Genomic DNA, 22,344 nt, shown 5'->3' on the forward strand with positions numbered 1-22,344 from the left:
AATATCCCTCACACAGTGGCGTAACTATTAATTTTGCTCCCCCTGCCAAAAAGTTACTGGTGCCCCCTCCCAGCCCTTATTATTACAGGCTCCAGTCTAACCCCCAGCCCTTATTTTTACAGGCTCCAGTCTCACCCCCAAGCCCTTATTATTACAGGCTCCAGTCTCCCCCCCCCAGCCCTTATTATTACAGGCTCCAGTCTCCCCCCCCCAGCCCTTATTATTACAGGCTCCAGTCTCCTCCCCCCCAGCCCTTATTATTACAGGCTCCAGTCAGGGCCGTTTCTAGGAGGGGCAGGCGACCCGTGCAATTGCACGGGGCGCGCCGCCCAGCAGAAACAGCCTGTTAACTGCCGGGCGCCCGCTGAGATTCAGTTACCAACGGGCGCCCGGCAGAGCAGAGCAGCCGGAGAGACGGAGCCTCCGGTTTCCAGCTTCCCCAGTGTGCACTATGGGAGAACGTCATGACGTCTTTCCCATAGTGCAAAGGAGCAGCCGAGCGGACACTGGAGCGGGGCTGAAGGTAAGTATTAGTGGGGTTTTTTTTATGTGCAGGCAGCCTGGACAATACTCTGGGGGCACATCTGCTGGGGGAGACACCACTACTGGGGGCACCAGGGCACTGCTACTTAGGACATTACTCGGGGGGCACTTCTACTGGGGGCATTGCTTAGGAGGTGCCACTACTGGGGGCATTACTCAGGGCCCAGGGGCACTACTACTTGGGGCACTACTACAAAGGGAGAATTACTATTGGGGGCACTAATACAGGGGGCATTAATATTTCGGGCAATACAACTGGGGACACTACTACTGGGGCAATACAGCAGGGACCATTACTATTGGGGGCATTACTGATGGGGGTATGACTACAGGGGGCACTACTAATGGTGGCATGGCATAGGGGCACCACTCCTGGAGGCACTACTACTGGGTGCACTGCATAAAGGGCACTACTACTGTGGGCTCTGCATAAGTTGCACTACCACTGTGGGCTCTGCATAAGGGGCATAAATACAGGGGACACTGCATATGGGGACAACTACAGGGGGCACTGCATAATGGGCACTTTTGCCTGAGAGCCAGTGGGGGGGAAGCCTAAGACCTGTCGGGATGGAATGGCAAGGGAGGGGGCTGGAATGGCAAGGGAGGGGGCTGGAATGAAGTGTGTATTATGTGAATCGTGTTTTTTCAATGTGTTTTATGTGGTTCTGGATTTAATAATGTATTTGAGGTGGATGTGGTTTTAAAACATGACCTTTGGCTTTTCCAATATATTATGTGGAAGTGGTTTGTGGCAGTGTATTTTCAATGTGCTGGATTCGCTCCCAATGCACTCTAAACGAGTGTGATGCAAGGTCTTACCTCTGCAAATGTCACACCAAAGGCATGCACACAGAAATTCGGCATGGGCTTGTGACAGCTAGGCCACACCCCATTTTTTGAGTGCGTGCCTACGGCGCGCGCATGCTGTCTGACTTTTGTTTAGCTACATATATTTTTCAGCGCTTTGCCTCTGACAGGTTTGCCACCCCTGGGCTCGGTAGTCACAGTGGCTGACATTCTGTGGTCTTTCGAGATCACACTCCCTTACTGTGACACCACACCCCCTCACGATGAGGCCACACCCACTCCACATTATTACTGCTTCAAGGGGGGGGGGTGCATTTTGACTGCTCGCACTGGGAGCCTCAAACCCTAGAAACTGCCCTGGCTCCAGTCTCCCCCCCCAGCCCTTATTATTACTTGCTCTAGTGGCCTCCAGCCCTTATTATTACAAGCACTCCCTGGCTGGGCCTGATTTTTTTTACAGCCTCCGCCCTGCCCAGCCCTGTTGTATCACAGCCACTGCCCAGGCCCAGCCCTGATACAGCTGGGCTGGGACGCAGCTGTGATTCTGGGGTGGGCAGGGCAGCGGCAGGCAGCCGCTGTGATACTGGGGTGGACCCACTGGACAGCGGCTGTGATACAGGGCTGGGCAGCGGCTGTGAATACAGGCTCTGTCACTGTCACAGCCGCTGCACAGCCCTATATCACCGTTGGTGATTAACCATCTGGGTCGCGGCTCCCAAGCTCCTGCAGGACGCTCGCGGTCCTCAGGAAGCAGCTGCCACCCGCTCACCTCTCAACAGCAGCCAGCCCGGGCCCAGCACTCTTCTTCAGTTCAGTCAGTCACACTGACTGATACACAATGGGCGCTCCGCCGGCTCCCTTGCGCCTGGTGACATCCTGGTCCTTCTCAGTCTCCAGCGCATGTGGAGCAGCATAACAGTACTGCACCACTGACTGAGCACTGGGCGCAGCTCTCCACTTGCTTCTTTGGCGGCTAGCGCCCTCATTCGGTGCCGCGCCCAAGCCACCACAGTGGCTGCAGGGACACTAGTTATGCCACTGCCCTCACAAACATCATAAACTTTCGACAACGTTAATTAGAATCTGAGTTTCAGGAATATCTAACATGGCTTCAATGTAACTTAATTGCCTATCGTGTTCTTTATGTAATGATGGCACTGAATAGCTACTTGTAATTTGGTAGCCAAATGTCATGTAAAACATAATGTAAGCATTCCTATATTTAATAATAAAACAATCTCAGGTCACGTCACACCGCATACAGTCTGCACAATGATCCAGGCAGGTGGTTATAAAGGAATCAGACGCTCTGACAACACTGAGTCATCTTGTACAGAAACTATGATTTTTGCAATTTTCATCTTGATATTAGCTGTCAGCTCTTCTCTAATATTTACCGGATTTCTTCTCAATGGATTTATTGTGATACAAATCCTCATTTGGCGGCTGAAGGGACAAACTCTTCAAACCATTGACATAATCTTGACCAGCCTGGGAGTGGTGAGGATCATTCTTCTGATGGCTTCTCTTAGGATTACTAAGGCAATTGCTACTCATTCAATCAATCCAAATAACAATTATTCTGAATATTATGTCACTGTAATAACATTTGTGAATTTCTGCAGCCTGTGGTGGGGCACCATGCTCTGCGTCTTCTATTGTGCGAAGATCACAAACTACAACAACAGATTATTCATGAGACTAAAGATGAACATCTCCAGGATGTTCCACTGGCTGCTGTTATTGTCACTGCTGGTGTCTTTTCTTTCCAGTCTGCCCAACATATGGTTCATGCACCCAGTACGCTACATGAATTTTACCCTGGACAGTACCAGCAACCGTAAAGCAAATTTCAGAAATGTGCTCCTCATCTTTTCCTCAAATTCTTAGTGTCCATGTGACTTCTAATTATATCGCTCCTGAAGCACACCAGGAATATGAAAATCAAAGATTCAGGGTTCAGTAATATCCAATTAGGTGCTCACATGTCTGCCATTAGAAATATGCTATCTTTCTGTTCTTTTATGCTCTGTATTGTATAAATTGATACATGATGCTATTAATCTTCCTATTAGGAGATTCCTTCTATATTTTTTTGTGTTCACTATTTGTGCATCTGCCTACCCAAGTCGCCACTCTATTATATTAATAGTCAGCCATGCCAGACTGAAGTGCTCTCTTCTTGCTGTTCTGCTCTGTGCAGGCCTCAGTAATCCAATTGAGGAAATGTAATATTGCTTTATGCATGAAGCCTAAACTTTACAGCACTAATAATAACCTCTAATATGGCTGTTAAGCTGGGTACACACCTAAAGATTTTCTGTCCAACCATCCAACTAGTTGATTGGTTGGAAGGAAAATCTATGTAATGTATAGGAGTATATGATGATCAGCAATTTGCTCCTAAATGCCAGAAAACAGATGAAAATGGTCATTCAGACAAGTTTGTTAAATGTTTGATCTAAACAAGTTGTTCAAACAACAGTGTTTGTCCATTTTCCGGCGATTGGGAGCAAATTGCTGATTGTCAACTAGTTGGATGGTTGGACTGAAAATCTTTACGTGTGTATGCAGCTTTAGGTTCACATAGTCTATATTGTAACTGAATTGAATACTTCACTTCTTTGAATTTTGTTTTTACTTAAAATATTTCTTTACTATTCACTTTAATTATTCATATTAGAAATGAGCTCAGACCCCTGGGTTTTGTTTTTGGTTCTCAATCATTGTCACGTTTTGGGTTTTTGATTTTGGCAAAATCACCCTCATTTGATTTGGTTTTCTTTAAAAACTGATGAAAAAAGCTAAAATAATGTCATTAGGACCTTATTTTGGGCCTGATTCAGACCCACTCACAAGCTGATGTCCGCTCGCAAGTGGGTCGATGTTGTGCACTGCGCATGCGCACGACGGCGGGAGCTCCGTCGTGCGCATGCCCCAGACGCGACGAGCGAAGGACTTTCCTTCGCTCGTTGTGTCTGATCAAAGGGGGCGTGCTGTCGATGTTGATTGACAGCACACCCCCTTTGGTGGGCGTGCCGGGGGCATGCCTCCCTGACGGGGGCATTCCAAAGGGAACGCCTACCGTCAGAAGCCGGCCCACTGACATCACTAGTGATGTCAGTGGGAGTGATTTTGGCTCTGATAGAGCCAAAATCACTCCGGGCCTTGCGGTTGAAAAACTCAACCGCAGGCTACAGCTCGCAGTGTTGATGGTCGCAATGGTCAAGACCATCGCGGCCATCAAACTGCATGCTCGTATAGGCTGTGGGTGGTGACCCACAGCTATACGAGCGTCCAGGAGGGCACTCCATAATTATGGAGGGCGGCCCTCATTCAGAGCGTGCGCTCTGCTAAGAGCGTACGGCTCTGAATGAGGGCCCTTGTTCCTACGGTATTACTAACATTAATAACATTTCCAGTGGTTTTGACCACCTCGTTTGGCTAAAGGCTGCAGTGAGCTGGCTGGCTAAACATTGTGACAGAGCAGCAGCACAAACACAGGGTAGTTTAAAAGAATATACAGTAGCACATCTGTGAAACTTAGTGGCACAGCAGTGGCAGACAGGATAGCAGTTGAATAAACTATACAGCCCTGTGGAATGTTTTCATTAATTTAGATCTAATATCCTAGAAGTTAAAGACTGGTAGAAAGAAAAATATATTACCAGCACACTTCTCCATACAGCAAATCACTGACCTCAGGCCAGTACAGATTATTTTTGCTGGAATAATGTCTAGTAGACAACTAATTACCATCAAACTTAGGACCTCATTCAGAGCATGCACTAGCTTTGAATGAGGGCGGGTGCTTTTGTGAGTGGCCAGGTAATGGTCACGATAGTTGTGACCATCGGGCTTGCAACGAGACTCTTGTGGTAGGGTCTCATCTGCCACAAGCCCCAGTGAGCTTCCAGCTCAAATAGAGCAGGAAGCTCACTATTGACATCTCGAGTGGGTGATGTCAGTAGGGCCTCCCACAAATGGCAGGCATTCCTTCAGCAACTCTTCCATTTGACCAGCCTCCCCTGTCCCCGCCTACAAAACAGGGTGAGCTGTTGATCAACATCGACAGCCACCCTGTTTGTAGCGAGCCCCAGAGCGGGTGAATTTCTCACTTGTTATGGAGCTTGCCAACACGCATGGCACACGTGGTGCATGTGCAGTGCCCCACCATCGACCCACTTGTAAGCACATAGTGCTTGTGAGTGGGTCTGAATGAGGGCCTTAATCCAAACAGCATATCACCGGTCCAAGGCCAGTACAAGGTGATTGGAGGCAGAGTATTCAGTGGAAGGTAATTGTTTATTAGTATAAGTAAAAGTAAATTGATAACATGGTGCAAATTTTTATAAACTAAGCTTCCAAATGTGAATGCTGCTGGAGTAAAATCAAGTACAGTAGAAAACTAGATCGCCATCAAACTTACTCCAAACAGCAAATCACAGGCCCGGGTGCCAGTACTGGTGACTGGAAGTGAAGTATTTAGAGGAAGGTGAAGCATTTAATACTATAAGTACAGTAAGTAAGTAAATCTGAAACAAGAAAGAAATTATTAAAAACCAAGCTTTCAAATTAAAGTTTTCAAATGCAAACTGAACCCAAGCAGCAAATAACAAGCCTCAGGTCAATACAAGTGATTTAAGCCAAAGTTATAGCCTAGTAGAAAAAATATAATAATAATAATTTTCTTCAACCAGCAATTCACAGGCATCAGGTTAATGGTGAATGAGTAAAAGGTTAGCAGCCTTTACACCAATACAGCAAGGTGGGCAAAGCCCATAATGAAAAGTGCTGCATTGAAAAGTCCATAATGAAAAGTGGTGCACAATGGAATTGTCCTTGGGCCCTTCCATGACCCTTATGTTTTATATTAAATAGGACATGTACAGTTTAACAAACTAAGCACTTACCAAAGTTAGTTTGTAAAATGTGGTCCAAATTGTCTTTTTTTTCTCCTAGTATTCAAAGAGATTTTGTGAGATGCTAATTTGTACATTATCATTACGGTAATAATACACCATTCTATTGATGATTACTTTATCAGATTGAAGGCTTTATTCATGTAGAACATCAAGTGTCTAACAGAATATTTCTCTAAATTTCGCTCCATAGTGATGCAATACATAGTAATGTTTTGTAGCCATTCATGTAATCTTATCTGTCCGACAACAGCCTCTGATAAATGGCCCTTCCACAGTCCCAGAAAGTATCCCAAAGACAGACATATTGGGAGTCCAATATGTCTTCTTTTCACTGCTTTGCGTTCCAGCCTCCACTCATGTGACAGGGCAGGCACTGGACACCTGTGGGCAGAGTGATGGGGAAGGATTTGTTTCTGACCAAATAAAATATTCTCTGGTACAGTACAGTGCCCTACTTCACTAGAGTCTTTATTGTGTTTAGCCATCTGGATTGACACAAAATAAAATGAAAGATTATGAGTCTTTGCAGAAAGCTGTCTCTTGTTTCTCTTCTGAAGAGAACACAAAATGTACTCAACTGTTTAATTGTACTGTTGTATAATGATCCTATGGTACAATTATGCCCTATCAAATCTCTGCACTGATTGGCCAATATAATTTGTTTCAGTACATTTATAGTAGGGATGTGCGCCGGACCATTTTTGCCAAATTTGGATTTGGCTCTAATACATCGTCTGGCTTTGGATTTGGATTTGCCAAACTGCGGTGACTGGCTTTCAATTTGGATTTGGATTTTTGGATTTTTTTTTACAAAAATTTACAAAAAAAGCTAAAATCACATAATTTGGTCCTTTTTTCTTCTTAGAGCATCATTAACCTCAATAACATTAATTTCCAGTCATTTCCAGTCAATTTAGACCACCTCACAGCTTATAATATTGTTTTCAACATTACTGGCCAAAGGTTGCAGTGAGCTGACTGGTTACTAAGCGACAAAGCAGCAGCGCATCGGCACAGACACCACAATTTAAGCACATCTATGAAACATTGCCACACAGCAGTGGCATGGGTCCCCCTGGATTGCTTTGGTTGATCTGTTTCAGGGCACTGCATTATAACACATTTTAACCCTTCACTGTTTGTTTATTATACATGTACTTCACTTTTCATTTTCATTCTTTATATGCAGCTGTGGCAGCTCTTAACTATCTCTTTTACACTGCACTTTTCTTACTATGGCGGTACCCTGGGGTGCCTTGGCTGGGCCAGTTTGGGGGTGTCCTGCACAAGAATCCGAAACTAGGAGGCTGCAGTTCGGCCTCAAACGGGCATCCGAGTCAGGCAGGGAACTCAGATCCACAATGTTCAGAGCGGTTCAGATTCCACAGAATCCCAACCGCTCATCTCTAATTTATAGTTGTTGTCTCAGATTGTATTGCCAGGAATCTTTGAATGGGAACGTCTAGTTTATTGAAAGTTCAGAACAACTGTTATGATCCCGCACCGATATATGTGTAATGTATTATTTCCTTACCCAGAGAAATAAAATGATTTGTTCTTAATGACCTAGATACATCATTCAAGTGGTTAATTATACCTATATGGTTAGTATTCTCAATAATAATTTCATGGAGGTGCTTCCTTATAATCTTCTAATTAAACTAATTAATTAACAACAGAAAAAAGACAAGATGTTGAATCAGTGCACTTCATATATCAAGTAAATCCTCTATATCTTATTATCTGAAAAATGTATAAAAATTAACCTGTGTTTATGATTCTTAAAATATTGTGTTCAGACATAAGGTAAAATATTAGGATACAATTAGAGTGTAGTTTATATAGAAATGAATGTGTAATAAGATATATAGAAAGTGTGATTTGAAACTTTCTTCTACCGTCGGAATTGATCCAGCAGTTCAGTCATTTTCAAATTATGTCTTGTTGCCTGGAGCCAATAATGCGTCTGGTTCTGAGTTGGGAACAAAGTAAAAAATAGGGCAAGTAACGATGCACCTGGGGGTAAAACCATGCTGCGCTGCTGGTGGGGCAGATGTGAAAAGTGCAGAGAGATTTACATTTGAGAGAGGCGTGTCCAAGCTCAAATATATATGCAGTGTAACAATAAATCTGCCATTTTCGGCCACATGCAAAAGCAGACCTTATATACAAATACAAAAATATATTGCTCCCCCCTTACATTGCAACATGGTATCTCCAGACAAGTTACTTGCTTTTTGTTTTTTTCTTTGCTCCTGTCTCAGAATGAGCTCCTACTGTAGGTCTTTTTGTGTTACTTATATGTAGGATTATCATCATACTATCCCTTTAATTACACAGGTTCCACGGCTAACTTCAAGTCTGCATTTCACCTGGTTTTAATCAACCATAGAACCTGTGTAATTCACATGTGTCCTGACATATGTCATCACTTTGTTCTGTATGTGTAATTTCTTTACCTCATTATTATTATTATTATTATTATTATTATGTTGTTGTTTTAAAATTATTTGGCTATATTTACAAAACATTGGCTTTTGTAACCTGCCGCTTATTGGTGAGTTGGAGCTGAAAATTTAAGGCGGCACTCATAGTCAGTGTACAGCACACTTTACACTGAAAGTGAGTGCCTCTTTTATTATGTTTTTCCAACATTTATTTTTGTCATGTCCTCTACATTGGCGCTGTACACTATTTTATTATACAATAAATGATGGCATTAATGACTGTACACTGACAATTATGTAATTGGAACACTGCTTACAGATTATATTACATCTCCATGTAGTCTAATAACCCCCACAAACATCAGGAGATTGCTGCTAGGTGCACAAGGAGCTGAGTTTCACATTTATCTGACTGAGACCCATTTGACACAGAAAAGCAAATTACCGGGTAGAGCACTCTTACCTAATAATTTGCTGATCAACTTTCCGTTTAAAAGGGTCAACCTGAGTCAAAATTCCAGGGTCAGTGATCCTGCCAGTTTTGACCCGGGTTGACCCTTTCAGACAGAAAAAATACTTTTGTTGATCAGCTTTTCTGTCTGAAGGGGGGGGTCAGGCTGGGTTGGGCAGAACATCCCGACAATCAAATGCCAGGTAAAAAACAGGTTTTAGGGTTATTTTTGTCTATAAGGGGTATAATTATGTAACTAATTTACAGTAGTCATTGCATTCAAATGTTAAAATGTAATGATGACATAGCTATTTGTAGATTAGTAGCCAAATGTCATGCAAAACAGAAAGCAAACAATCCTATGTATAATACTAACTTGCTATACCACACCGTACATCAGATGGGTCTAGCTCTAGATGGTTGTTAAGAAATCAGATGTTGTGAAATACAGTATTCATTACTCTGTGAAGAAAATATGGATTTTTCCACTTTTATCCTGTTATCATTTGTCCTCTGTTCTCTGATGTTTATCGGATTACTTCTCAATGCATTTATTGTGACCCAGATCTTCTTTTGGTGGCTGAAGGGTCAAACTCTTCAAACTCTTCAAACCATTGACATTATCATGACCAGCCTGGGAGTGGTGAGGATCATTCTTCTAATTGCTGGTTTCAATGAATGTGCTGTGGTTATTTTCACTCATTCCATCATTTCCAATGATGCTACTAAGGATACTGACACTGCTTCAGAATTTGTGATATTCTGCAGCCTGTGGTGGGGCACCGTGCTCTGCGTCTTCTACTGCACAAAGATCACAAACTACAGCAACAGATTATTCATGAGACTTAAGATGAACATCTCCAGGATGGTCCCCTGGCTGCTCCTGACCTCACTACTGGTTCCTTTTCTTTCCAGCCTGCCCAACATATGGCTCGTGTACTCAGTACTCTACATGAATTCTACCCTGGACAGTAGCAGCTCTAGCACTGGAAATGTGACTCTGGGCACAAATTCTGTATATTTATTCATCATCTTTTTCACAGGATCCCTCGTACCGTTCCTCATATTCTGTGCGGCCATTTGTCTTCTGATTGTATCGCTCCTGAAACACATCAGGATTATGAGCAGCAAAGATTCAGGGTTCACTAATATCCAACTAGACGCTCACATAAGTGTAATTAGAAATATGCTCTCTTTTCTGTTCTTATATGCTTTATATTTTATAAGTTCCTACATGATCACTTTATGCTACCAATCAGAAGATTTAGCCTGTGTATCATTGTGCAGTATTTGTGTCCTTACCTACCCAAGCCTACACTCTATTGTATTAATATCCAGCAATGCCAGACTGAAGCGCTCTCTTCTTACTGCTCTGCGCTGTGCAGGAACCAGAAATCCACATGACCAAATGTAATAATTGAACCTGTACTGTTTCCCATATTGTCTATTAGCTGCAGTGTAATTGTAGGGTATAATATCACTTTAACAGCTATAGTGTAACTTAATTATATAGTATGTGTTTGATTTCTTTGAATTTGCTTTCTACATAAAACAGAATAAGGTGCAGTAATACCTGTGCCGCTATATCTGTAAAGGAATAGAATAAATATAAATATTTTTGTTACTGTTATTTTTATGATGGTTTTTCCTACTGGCTATATGAATGTGAATAAGTTACAGTCATTTTTACTTTTAAATAACCACAAGGAAAGCTCTAAATTTGCCTTATTTCTAGAGATGTGCGGTTCGGTTCTCCAGAAATCCAAAGCCACCCTAATTTCGTGAATCCTGGTAAGTCCGGGTCGCGATTGTGATCTTTTTGCAGTTCGGAATTCGGAGTTAAATCCGAATTTCGGGTTTTGTATTGCATAAAGTTAAAGATTTTAGCTGTTTTTAAAATTTTTTATCTATTTAAAAAAAAAAAATACAGATAATCTATTACATTCTGTTTAGTAAAAGACTATAGAGCAAGTCTTACCAATCTGTGTCTCTCTAGCTGTTGTGAAACTACAATTCCCAGCATGCCCTGCCATACTTCTAGGGAATGCTTAAACTACGTCCCAGCAGTGCATGCTGGGACATAGTTTCACAACAACATGACATCCACAGGTCGGCCAGGCCTGCTATAATTGTATGAATGAAGTTTCCTGTGTTGAACTAGGTAATTGATGAGACAGGTTTTTCAGCACAGGTGACTGCAATCATAAATTAAGAGGGAAGTCCAGGAGCAGTGCATTTTGTACCTAATGGAACGGGTCATGTTGGAGGGTCTTATATAGGCTGGAAAAAATGTATATCATTTGCACCCAATAATGAATATTTCACTGATGCTCTTTTAACTTTATGTTATTGGGGAATTCAAATGCCAGTTGGTACAATTTACTAATCATATCTTAAAGTTTGAAGAGAAAAGAAAAAATTGTGCACATGAAATCAGTCTGTTGGTTTAGAAGATACAGAGAGAGAGCATGATTCAGGGTGGGGAGGATTTATTTATTTATTTTTTACTAGCAGCTCGCAAAGCTGTGGGTGCCCACCCACAGCTACTGCAAGCGGGCAGGAGATGGTCGCGATTATTGCGACCATCGGGCTTGCGAGGAAACCATTGTGGTAGGGTCTCAGGTCTCACAAGCCCATGGACTTCCTGCACTATTAGAGCAGAAAGTCCACTACTGACATCACGAGTGATGTCAGTAGGGCCGCCAACAAATGGCAGGCTTTACTTCAGGAATGCCTCCATTGTTTCAGCCACCCCCACTCCCCACCTACAAAATGGGGCGAGCTGTCGATCAACATCGACAGCTGCCCCATTTTATTGCGAGCCCCAGAGCAAGTAATTTCTCGCTCGCTACAGGGCTTGAGCGCGATCGTTGCACATGCCGTGCATGCGCACTGGCCAACTATCAACCGGCTTGCGAGCGGGTCTGAATCAGGCCCAGAATCTATTATATAATGAGGTAGAGCATGGGTCTAGCACAAGTCAAGTAGAGATGGGGAAGGTGGCCCCACACCCACCCTCCCCTTACAGCTTTCACTGTTGCCCAAACACAGAATTCTCCCTGTACAAAAAGAAAAGGTCCTGAAACTACCTCCTAATTGTGACCAAAAGACTTGAATGGATGGCAGAAAGCCAGAGCACCCCATGATTGCCACAAGTCAAGTAGAGAGCAGTAGTGTGGCCCCACCCCCTTCCTCCCCTTACAGCTCTCACTGATGCCCAAACACAGCCTCCACCCCCTGCACAAAAGGAGAAGGTTCTGAAACTACCTCCCGATTGTCGCCAAGAGACTTGGGTGAATGGCAGAAAGCCAGAGGCACCCTATGATCGCTGCATCTCCCCAGTCCACAGCTGTTATTGCCACCATTATATCAAGTTGGAGTGACAGACTTCCACCCACTGGCCCTCATTCAGACCCACTCACAAAAAGCGACCACTTGCTCTGAATGAGGGAGGCCGCTTTTATTTTAAAAGCCGGCCTCCTGGCCGCTCGCTAAGCTGTGGGTAGACAAGGGTCTCGTTGCAAGCCCGATGGTCACAACTATCATGACCATTACCTGGCCACTCGCAAAAGCTGTGGGTGGTAACCCACAGTTTAACAAGTGGCCAGGAGGCCGGGTTTTAAATAAAAAAGCGCCCGCCCTCATTCAAAGCGAGCACTTGCTTTTTGCAAGCACCTCTGAACGAGGTCCTAAGTTTGATGGTAATTAGTTGTCTACTAGACATTATTCCAGCAAAAATAATCTGTACTGGCCTGAGGTCAGTGATTTGCTGTATGGAGAAGTGTGCTGGTAATATATTTTTCTTTCTACCAGACTTTAACTTCTAGGATATTAGATCTAAATTAATGAAAACATTCCACAGGGCTGTATAGTTTATTCAACTGCTATCCTCTCTGCCACTGCTGTGCCACTAAGTTTCACAGATGTGCTATATTCTTTTAAACTACCCTGTGTTTGTGCTGCTGCTCTGTCCCAAAGTTTAGCCAGCCAGCTCACTGCAGCCTTTAGCCAAACGAGGTGGTCAAAATTGACTGGAAATGTTATCCATGTTAATAATACCGTAGGATAAAAATCAGGTCCAAATGACATTAATTTAGCTGTTTTTATCAGTTTTTAAAGAAAACCAAATCTAATGAGGGTGATTTTGCCAAAATCAAAAACCCAAAACATGACAATGATTGAGAACCAAAAACAAAACCCAGGGGTCTCAGCTCATTTCTAATATGAATAACTAAAATGAATAGTAAAGAAATATTTTAAGTAAAAACAAAATTCAAAGAACTGAAGTATTCAATTCAGTTACAATATAGACTATGTGAACCTAAAGCTGCATACACACGTAAAGATTTTCAGTCCAACCATCCAACTAGTTGACAATCAGCAATTTGCTCCCAAATGCTGGAAAATGGACAAACACTGTTGTTTGAACAACTTGTTTAGATCAAACATTTAACAAACTTGTCTGAATGACCATTTTCATCTGTTTTCTGGCATTTAGGAGCAAATTGCTGATCATCATTTACTCCTATACATTACATAGATTTTCATTCCAACCAATCAACTACTAGGATGGTTGGACAGAAAATCTTTAGGTGTGTACCCAGCTTAGCAGCCATATTAGAGGTTATTATTAGTGCTGTAAAGTTTAGGCTTCATGCATAAAGCAATATAACATTTGCTCAATTGGATTACTGAGGCCTGCACAGAGCAGAACAGCAAGAAGAGAGCACTTCAGTCTGGCATGGCTGACTATTAATATAGTAGAATGGCGACTTGGGTTGGCAGATGCACAAATAGTGCACACAAAAAAATATAGAAGGAATCTTCTAATAGGAAGATTAATAGCATCATGTATCAATTTATACAATACAGAGCATAAAAGAAAAGAAAGAGAGCATATTTCTAATGGCACACATGTGAGCATCTAATTGGATATTACTGAACCCTGAATCTTTGATTTTCATATTCCTGGTGTGCTTCAGGAGCAATATAATTAGAACTCCCATGGACACAAAGAATTTGAGGAAAAGATGAGGAGCACATTTCTGAAATTTGCTTTACGGTTGCTGGTACTGTCCAGGGTAAAATTCATGTAGCGTACTGGGTGCATGAACCATATGTTGGGTAGACTGGAAAGAAAAGACACCAGCAGTGACAATAGGAGCAGTCAGTGGACCATCCTGGAGATGTTCATCTTAAGTCTCATGAATGATCTGTTGTTGTAGTTTGTGATCTTTGCGCAGTAGAAGACGCAGAGCACGGTGCCCCACCACTGGCTGCAGAACTTCACAAATGTTATTACAGTGACATAATATTCAGAATAATTGTTATCTGGATTGATTGATTGAATGAGTTGCAATTGCCTCAACAGTAATCCTAAGAAAAGCCATCAGAAGAATGATCCTCCCCACTCCCAGGCTGGTCATGATTATGTCAATGGTTTGAAGAGTTTGTCCCTTCAGCCGCCAAATGAGGATTTGTATCACAATAAATCCATTGAGAAGAAATCCGGTAAATATTAGAGAAGAGCTGACAGTTAATATCAAGATGAAAGTTGCAAAAATCATAGTTTCTATACAAGATGAGGCAGTATTGTCAGAGCATCTGATTCCTTCATAACCACCTGCCTGGATCATTGTGCAGACTGTCTGCGGTGAGACATGACCTGAGAATGATTTATTATTAAATATAGGACTGCTTACTTTATGTTTTACATGACATTTGCTTACCAAATTAGAAATAGCTCATTCAGTGCCATCATTACATATAGAACACGGTAGGCACTTAAGTTACTTTGAAGCCATGTTAGATATTCCTGAAACTGTGATTCTAAATAACGTCTAAGAAGCCAGGGCTTAGAACAGGAGCAGTTCGCTCCATTTTGTAGGTGGGGTGGGGGGATGGCCAGACAAATGGAGGCATTCCTGAAGGAACACCTGCCATTTGTAGGCGGTCCTACTGACATCACCAGTGATGTCAGTAGGGAGCTTCCTGCTCTGTTAGAGCAGTAAGCTACCTTTGACTTGCAGTAGACAAGACCCTACCACAAGGGTCTCGTCACATGCCCCGATGGTCTCAATTGTCTCATCTGCCACAAGCACCAGTGAGATTCCAGCTCAAATAGAGCAGGAAGCTCACTACTGACATCACAAGTGACTGATGTCAATAGGGCCGCCCACAAATGTCAGGCATTCCTTCAGCAACTTCTCCATTTGACCAGCCACCCCCCGTTCCCGACTACAAAATGGGGCGAGCTGTTGATCAACATCGACAGCCACCCTGTTTGTAGCGAGCCCTGGATCGGGTGAATTTCTCACTCGTTATGGGGCTTTCACACATGCATGGCACATGTGGCACATGTGCAGAGCCCCACCATCGACCCACTTGTGAGCGCATAGTGCTAGCGAGTGGGTCTGAATGAGCGCATTAATCCAAACAGCATATCACTGGCCCAAGGCGAGTACAAGGTGATTGGAGGCAGAGTATTTAGTGGAAGGTAATTGTTTATTAGTATAAGTAAAAGTAAATTGATAACATGGTAAAAATTTTTATAAACTAAGCTTCCAAATGTGAATTTTCAAATACAAACTGAATCCAAGCTGCACCTTACAGACCTCAGGCAAGTACTGATGATTGCTGCTGGAGTAAAATCTAGCACAGTAGAAAACTAGATCGCCATTAAATTTACTCCAAACAGCAAATCACAGGCCTGGGGGCCAGTACAGGTGACTGGAAGTGAAGTATTTAGAGGAAGGTGAAGCATTTAATACTATAAGTACAGTAAGTAAATCCGAAACAAGAAACAAATTATTAAAAATCAAGCTTTCAATTAAAGTTTTCAAATGCAAAATGAAACCAAGCAGCAAATCACAAGCCTCAGGCCAATACAAGTGATTTAAGCCAAAGTTATAGCCTAGTAGAAAAAATATAATAATAATAATTTTCTTCAACCAGCAAGTCACAGGCGTCAGGTTAATGGTGAATGAGTAAAAGGTTAGCAGCCTTTACACCAATACAGCAAGGTGGGCAAAGCCCATAATGAAAAGTGCTGCATTGAAAAGTCCATAATGAAAAGTGGTGCACAATGGAATTGTCCTTGGGCCCTTCCATGACCCTTATGTTTTATATTAAATAGGACATGTACAGTTTAACAAACTAAGCACTTACCAAAGTTAGTTTGTAAAATGTGGTCCAAATTGTCTTTTTTTTCTCCTAGTATTCAAAGAGATTTTGTGAGATGCTAATTTGTACATTATCATTAAGTTAATAATACACCATTCTATTGATGATTACTGTATCAGATTGAAGGCTTTATTCATGTAGAACATCAAGTGTCTAACAGAAAATTTCACTAAATTTCGCATTATAGTGATGCAATACATAGTAATTTTTTGTAGCCATTCATGTAATCTTATCTGTCCGACAACAGCCTCTGATAAATGGCCCTTCCACAGTCCCAGAAAGTATCCCAAAGACAGACATATTGGGAGTCCGATATGTCTTCTTTTCACTGCTCATGCGCTGACAATGCTTTGCGTTCCAGCCTCTGCTCATGTGACAGGGCAGGTGCTGGACACCAGTGGGCAGAGTGATGGGGAAGGATTTGTTTCTGACCAAATAAAATATTCTCTGGTACAGTACAGTGCCCTACTTCACTAGAGTCTTTATTGTGTTTAGCCATCTGGATTGACACAAAATAAAATGAAAGATTACGAGTCTTTGCAGAAAGCTGTCTCTTGTTTCTCTTCTGAAGAGAAGACAAAATGATCTACAGTACTCAACTGTTTAATTGTACTGTTGTATAATGATCCTATGGTACAATTGTGCCCTAACAAATCTCTGCACTGATTGGCCAATATAATTTGTTTCAGTACATTTACTGTATAGTAGGGATGTGCGCCGGACCATTTTTGCCACATTTGGTTTTGACTCTAATTCATCGTCCGGCTTTGGATTTGGATTTGCCAAACTGCGGTGACTGGCTTTCGATTTGGATTTGGATTTTTTTTTACAAAAATTTACAAACAAAGCTAAAATAACATAAATTGGTCCTTTTTTCTTCTTAGAATATCATTAATCTCAATAACATTAATGTCCAGTCATTTCCAGTCACTTTAGACCACCTCACAGCTTATACTATTGTTTTCAACATTATTGGCCAAAAGTTGCAGTGAGCTGACTGGTTACTAAGCGACAAAGCAGCGGCACAGACACCACAATTTAAAGCACATCTATGAAACATTGCCACACAGCAGTGGCAGAAATGAAAAGTAGTGCACCCACCCAGTGGGGTACGGCCAGCAGAATCACAGTATTTGTTTACATAATGGGTTATGGCCCGAGGAGTCACAGTGCACAATCTTATTCACATTCCATAACATAGTGCCCCTGATTCAATATTACACCATAAAGTAGTGTCTCTTATTTATGTTACGACACACAGTATTGCCCTTTTACACAATGCCCACAGTAGTGCCCCTTTTACACAATGCCCACAGTAGTGACTCTTTTACACAATACCCACAGTAGTGACCCTTATACACAAAGCCCACAGTAGTAATGCCCCTTATACTATGCCCACAGTAGCAGTGCCACTTATACAATGATCCCAGCAGTGTGTCCCTTACACAATGGCCCCAGTAGTGGTGCCCCCTATGAAGTCCCCTTTGTAGTAGGGCCCCCTATGCAGTGCCCCCAGTAGAAGTATGCCCCCCAGTAGTATGCCCTCCATTAGCATGCCCCCCATTAGTATGCCCCCGAGTAGCAGTGCCCCCATTAGCAGGCCCCCACTAGTAGTGCCCCATTAGCATGCCCCCCAGTAGCAGTGCCCCCAGTAGTAGTGCCCCAGTAGCAGTGCCCCCATTAATATGCCCCCAGTAGTGGTATGCCCCCCCATTAGCAGGTCCCCAGTAGTAGTATGCCCCCCTTAGCAGGCCCCTTGTAGTAGTATGCCCCCTTAGCAGGCCCCCAGTAGTAGTGTTCCCCCCTTAGCAGGCCCCCAGTAGTAGTAGTGTCCCCCATTAGCAGGCCCCCAGTAGTAGTATGCCCCCCCTTATCAGGCCCCCAGTAGTAGTAGTGCCCCCCTTAGCAGGTCCCCAGTAGTAGTAGTGTCCCCTCTTAGCAGGCCCCCAGTAGTAGTATTCCCCCCCTTAGCACTCCCCCAGTAGTAGTAGTGCCCCCCCTTAGCAAGCCACCAATAGTAGTAGTGCCCCCATTAGCAGGCCCCCAGTAGTAGTATGCCCCCCCTTAGCAGGCCCCCAGTAGTAGTATGCCCCCCTCTAGCAGGCCCCCAGTAGTAGTATACCTCCCATTAGCAGGCCCCCACTTAGGCCCCCAGTAGTAGTGTGCCCCCCAGTAATGCCCCCTTACACACTGTGTGTTTGATCTTGGCCAAGGTTATGGGCTTACCCACCATATCCAGGTGGGTAGGTCCCTATCATACTAGGATTCAAATCCGGAGTGCAGGACACCCCCAAACTGGCCCAGCCAAGCCGCCCCAGGGCACCACCATAGTAAGAAAAGTGCAGTCACAGCTGCATATAAAGAATGAAAATAAAATGTGAAGTACATGTATATTAAACAAACAGTGAAGGGTTAAAATGTGTTATAAAAGAAAAATGTGTTATAATGCACTGTTATGATCCCGCACCGATATATGTGTAGAGTATTATTTCCTTACCCAGAGAAATAAAATGATTTGTTCTTAATTACCTAGATACATCATTCAAGTGGTTAATGATACCTATATGGTTAGTATTCTCAATAATAATTTCATGGAGGTGCTTCCTTATAATCTTCTAATTAAACTAATTAATTAACAACAGAAAAGGGATGTGCAGGCTCGGTTCTACTCGGTTCTGTTCGGTTCTTTTTACCGAATCTTATTGGCTATCCAAAACTCGTGACAGCTGAAACCCAATAAGATTCGGGAAAAAAATCCGAACGGAACCGAGTAGAACCGAGCCAGCACATCCCTAGAAAATAGACAAGATGTTGAATCAGTGCACTTCATATATCAAGTAAATCCTCTATACCTTATTCTCTGAAAAATGTAAAAAAATTAACCTTTATTTATGATTATTAAAATATTGTGTTCAGATATAAGTCAAAATATTAGGATAAAATTAGAGTATAGTTTATATAGAAATGAATGTGTATTAAGATATATAGAAAGTGTGATTTGAAACTTTCTTGTTCAGTCATTTTTAAAGTATGTCTTGTTGCCTGGAGCCAATAATGCGTCTGGTTCTGAGTTGGGAACAAAGTAAAAAATAGGGAAGTAACGATGCACCTGGGGGTAAAACCATGCTGCGCTGCAGGTGGGGAAGATGTGAGAAGTACAGAGAGATTTAAATTTGAGAGAGGCGTGTCCAAGCTCAAATATAAATTGTAGTGTAACAATAAAGCTGCCATTTTGGGCCACATGCAACAGCAGACCTTATATACAAATACAAAAATATATTGCTCCCCCCTTACATTGCAACATGGTCTCTCCAGACAAGTTACTTGCTTTTTGTTTTTTCTTTGCTCCTATCTCAGAATGAGCTCCTACTGTAGGTCTTTTTGTGTTACTTATATGTAGGATTATTACTTATATGTAGGATTACTATACTATCCCTTTAATCAGAGACACTAATGAATTACACAGGTTCCACAGCTAACTTCAAGTCTGCATTTCACCTGGTTTTAATAAACCATAGAACCTGTGTAATTCACATGTGTCCTGACATATGTCATCACTTTGTTCTGTATGTGTAATTTCTTTACCTCATTATTATTATTATTATTATTATTATTATTATTATTATTATTATTATTATTATTATTATTATGTTGTTGTTTTTAAATTATTTGGCTATATTTACAAAACATCGGCTTTTGTAACCTGCCGCTTATTGGTGAGTTGGAGCTGAAAATTTAAGGCGGCACTCATAGTCAGTGTACAGCATACTTTACACTGAATGTGAGTGCCTCTTTTATTATGTAATAAACTATGGCATTAATGACTGTACACTGACAATTATGTAATTGGAACACTGCTTACAGATTATATTACATCTCCATGCAGTCTAATAACCCCCACAAACATCAGGAGATTGCTGCTAGGTGCACAAGGAGCTGAGTTTCACTTATACCTGACTGAGACCCATTTGATACAGAAAAGCAAATTACCAGGTAGAGCACTTTTACCTGATAATTTGCTGATCAACTTACTGACCCTGCAAATTCGACCTGGGTTGACCCTTTCAGACAGAAAAAATACTTGTGTTGATCAGCTTTTCTGTCTGAAAGTTGGGGGGGTCAGGTTGGAACAGGCAAAATATCCCGACAATCAAATGCCAGGTAAAAGCCGGGATTTAGGGTTATTTGTGTCTGTAAGGGGTATAATTATGTAACTAATTTACAGTAATCATTGCATTCAAATGTTAAAATGTAATGATGACATAGCTATTTGTAGCCAAATGTCATGCAGAACATAAAGCAAACAATCCTATGTATAATACAACTTGCTATACCACACCGTACATCAGATGGGTCTAACTCTAGATTGTTGTTAGGAAATCAGATGCTGTGAAATACAGTATTCAATACTCTGTGAAGAAAATATGAATTGTTCCACTTTTATCCTGTTATCATTTGTCCTCTGTTCTTTGACGTTTATCGGATTACTTCTCATTGTATTTATTGTGACCCAGATCTACTTTTGGTGGCTGAAGGGTCAAACTATTCAAACCATTGACATTATCATGACCGGCCTGGGAGTGGTGAGGATCATTCTTCTAGTTGCTGGTTTCAATGAATCTGTAGTGGTCATTTTCACTCATTCCATCATTTCAAAGGATGAAACTAATACCTCTTTTCCACCAAAAACCCAGGTCCGACCTGGGTTTTTGGACATGGTTCCAACCCTGGTCAGACTCATTTACACTGCAGCTTCGATCTGGGTTACTCCCAGGTCAGCCCTGTTCACACTGAACTCAGGTCTGCCCTGCTAAACCTGTGAGGTCATAAAAAGTGGGAGGTGAATGCCCCACAACCACCAATCAGCTAATTTTAGGCATGACACAGTTCAGATAACCCGGGTTGAACCGTTTACACTGTACCATTACCCAGGTCCAACCTGGGTCCAACCCTGGTAGCTAACTGGGTTGGATTGCTGGATCACTTGACCTGGGTTAATTTTCAGGGACCCTTTTACACTGAGCTGCGACCCGGGTAGACCCAGCAAAAACCCAGGTTTTTGCTCTGGTGTAAAAGGGGTATAAGTATACTGACACTGCTTTAAAATTTGTGACATTCTGCAGCCTGTGGTGGGACACTGACCTCTGCTTCTTCTACTGCGCAAAGATCACAAACTACAGCAACAGATTATTCATGAGACTTAAGATGAACATCTCTAGGATGGTCCCCTGGCTGCTCCTGACCTCACTGCTGATGTCTTTTCTTTCCAGCCTGCCCAACATATGGCTCGTGTACTCAGTACACTACATGAATTCTACCCTGGGCAGTAACAGCTCTAACACTGGAAATGTGACTCTGAGCACAAATCCTGTATATTTATTCATCATCTTTTTCACAGGATCCCTCGTACCGTTCCTCATATTCTGTGCGGCCGTTTGTCTTCTGATTGTATCGCTCCTGAAACACACCAGGAATATGAGCAGCAAAGACTCAGGATTCACTAATATCCAACTAGACGCTCACATAAGTGTAATTAGAAATATGGTCTCATTTCTGTTCTTTTATACTTTATATTTTATAAGTTCAAACATGATCACTTTATGCTACCAATCAGAAGATTTAGCCTGTGTATCTTTGGGCTTTATTTGTGCATCTGCCTACCCAAGCCTGCACTCTATTGTATTAATAACCAGCAATGCCAGACTGAAGCGCTCTCTTCTTACTGCTCTGCGCTGTGCAGGAACCAGAAATCCACATGACCAAATGTAATAATAGAACTTGTACTGTTTCCCATATTGTCTATTAGCTGCAGAGTAATTGTAGGCTATAATATCACATTAACAGCTATAGTGTAACTTATTATACAGTATGTGTTTGATTTCTTTGAATTTGCTTTCTACATAAAACAGAATAAGGTGCAGTAATTCCTGTGCCGCTATATCTGTAAAGGAATAGAATAAATATAAATATTTTTGTTACTGTTATT

General features: G+C 42.2%; 1 protein-coding gene across 1 annotated transcript in view; it reads left to right on the forward strand.

Moving 5' to 3' along the window:
- The window catches only part of LOC148534828 (taste receptor type 2 member 8-like), a 45,122-nt gene extending 22,995 nt beyond the window's left edge, over positions 1-22,127 (forward strand). The window contains exons 2-4 of the mRNA XM_088465690.1: positions 2,979-3,193; positions 10,220-10,350; positions 21,435-22,127. Coding sequence (XP_088321816.1) covers positions 2,979-3,193; positions 10,220-10,350; positions 21,435-22,127 — 1,039 coding nt within the window. The remainder of the gene's footprint in view (positions 1-2,978; positions 3,194-10,219; positions 10,351-21,434) is intronic.
- Positions 22,128-22,344: the final 217 nt, after the last annotated feature.

The sequence above is a fragment of the Taudactylus pleione genome, unplaced genomic scaffold, assembly GCF_031769625.1.
Source record: "Taudactylus pleione unplaced genomic scaffold, aTauple2 ptg000063l, whole genome shotgun sequence".
Lineage (NCBI taxonomy): Eukaryota > Metazoa > Chordata > Amphibia > Anura > Myobatrachidae > Taudactylus > Taudactylus pleione.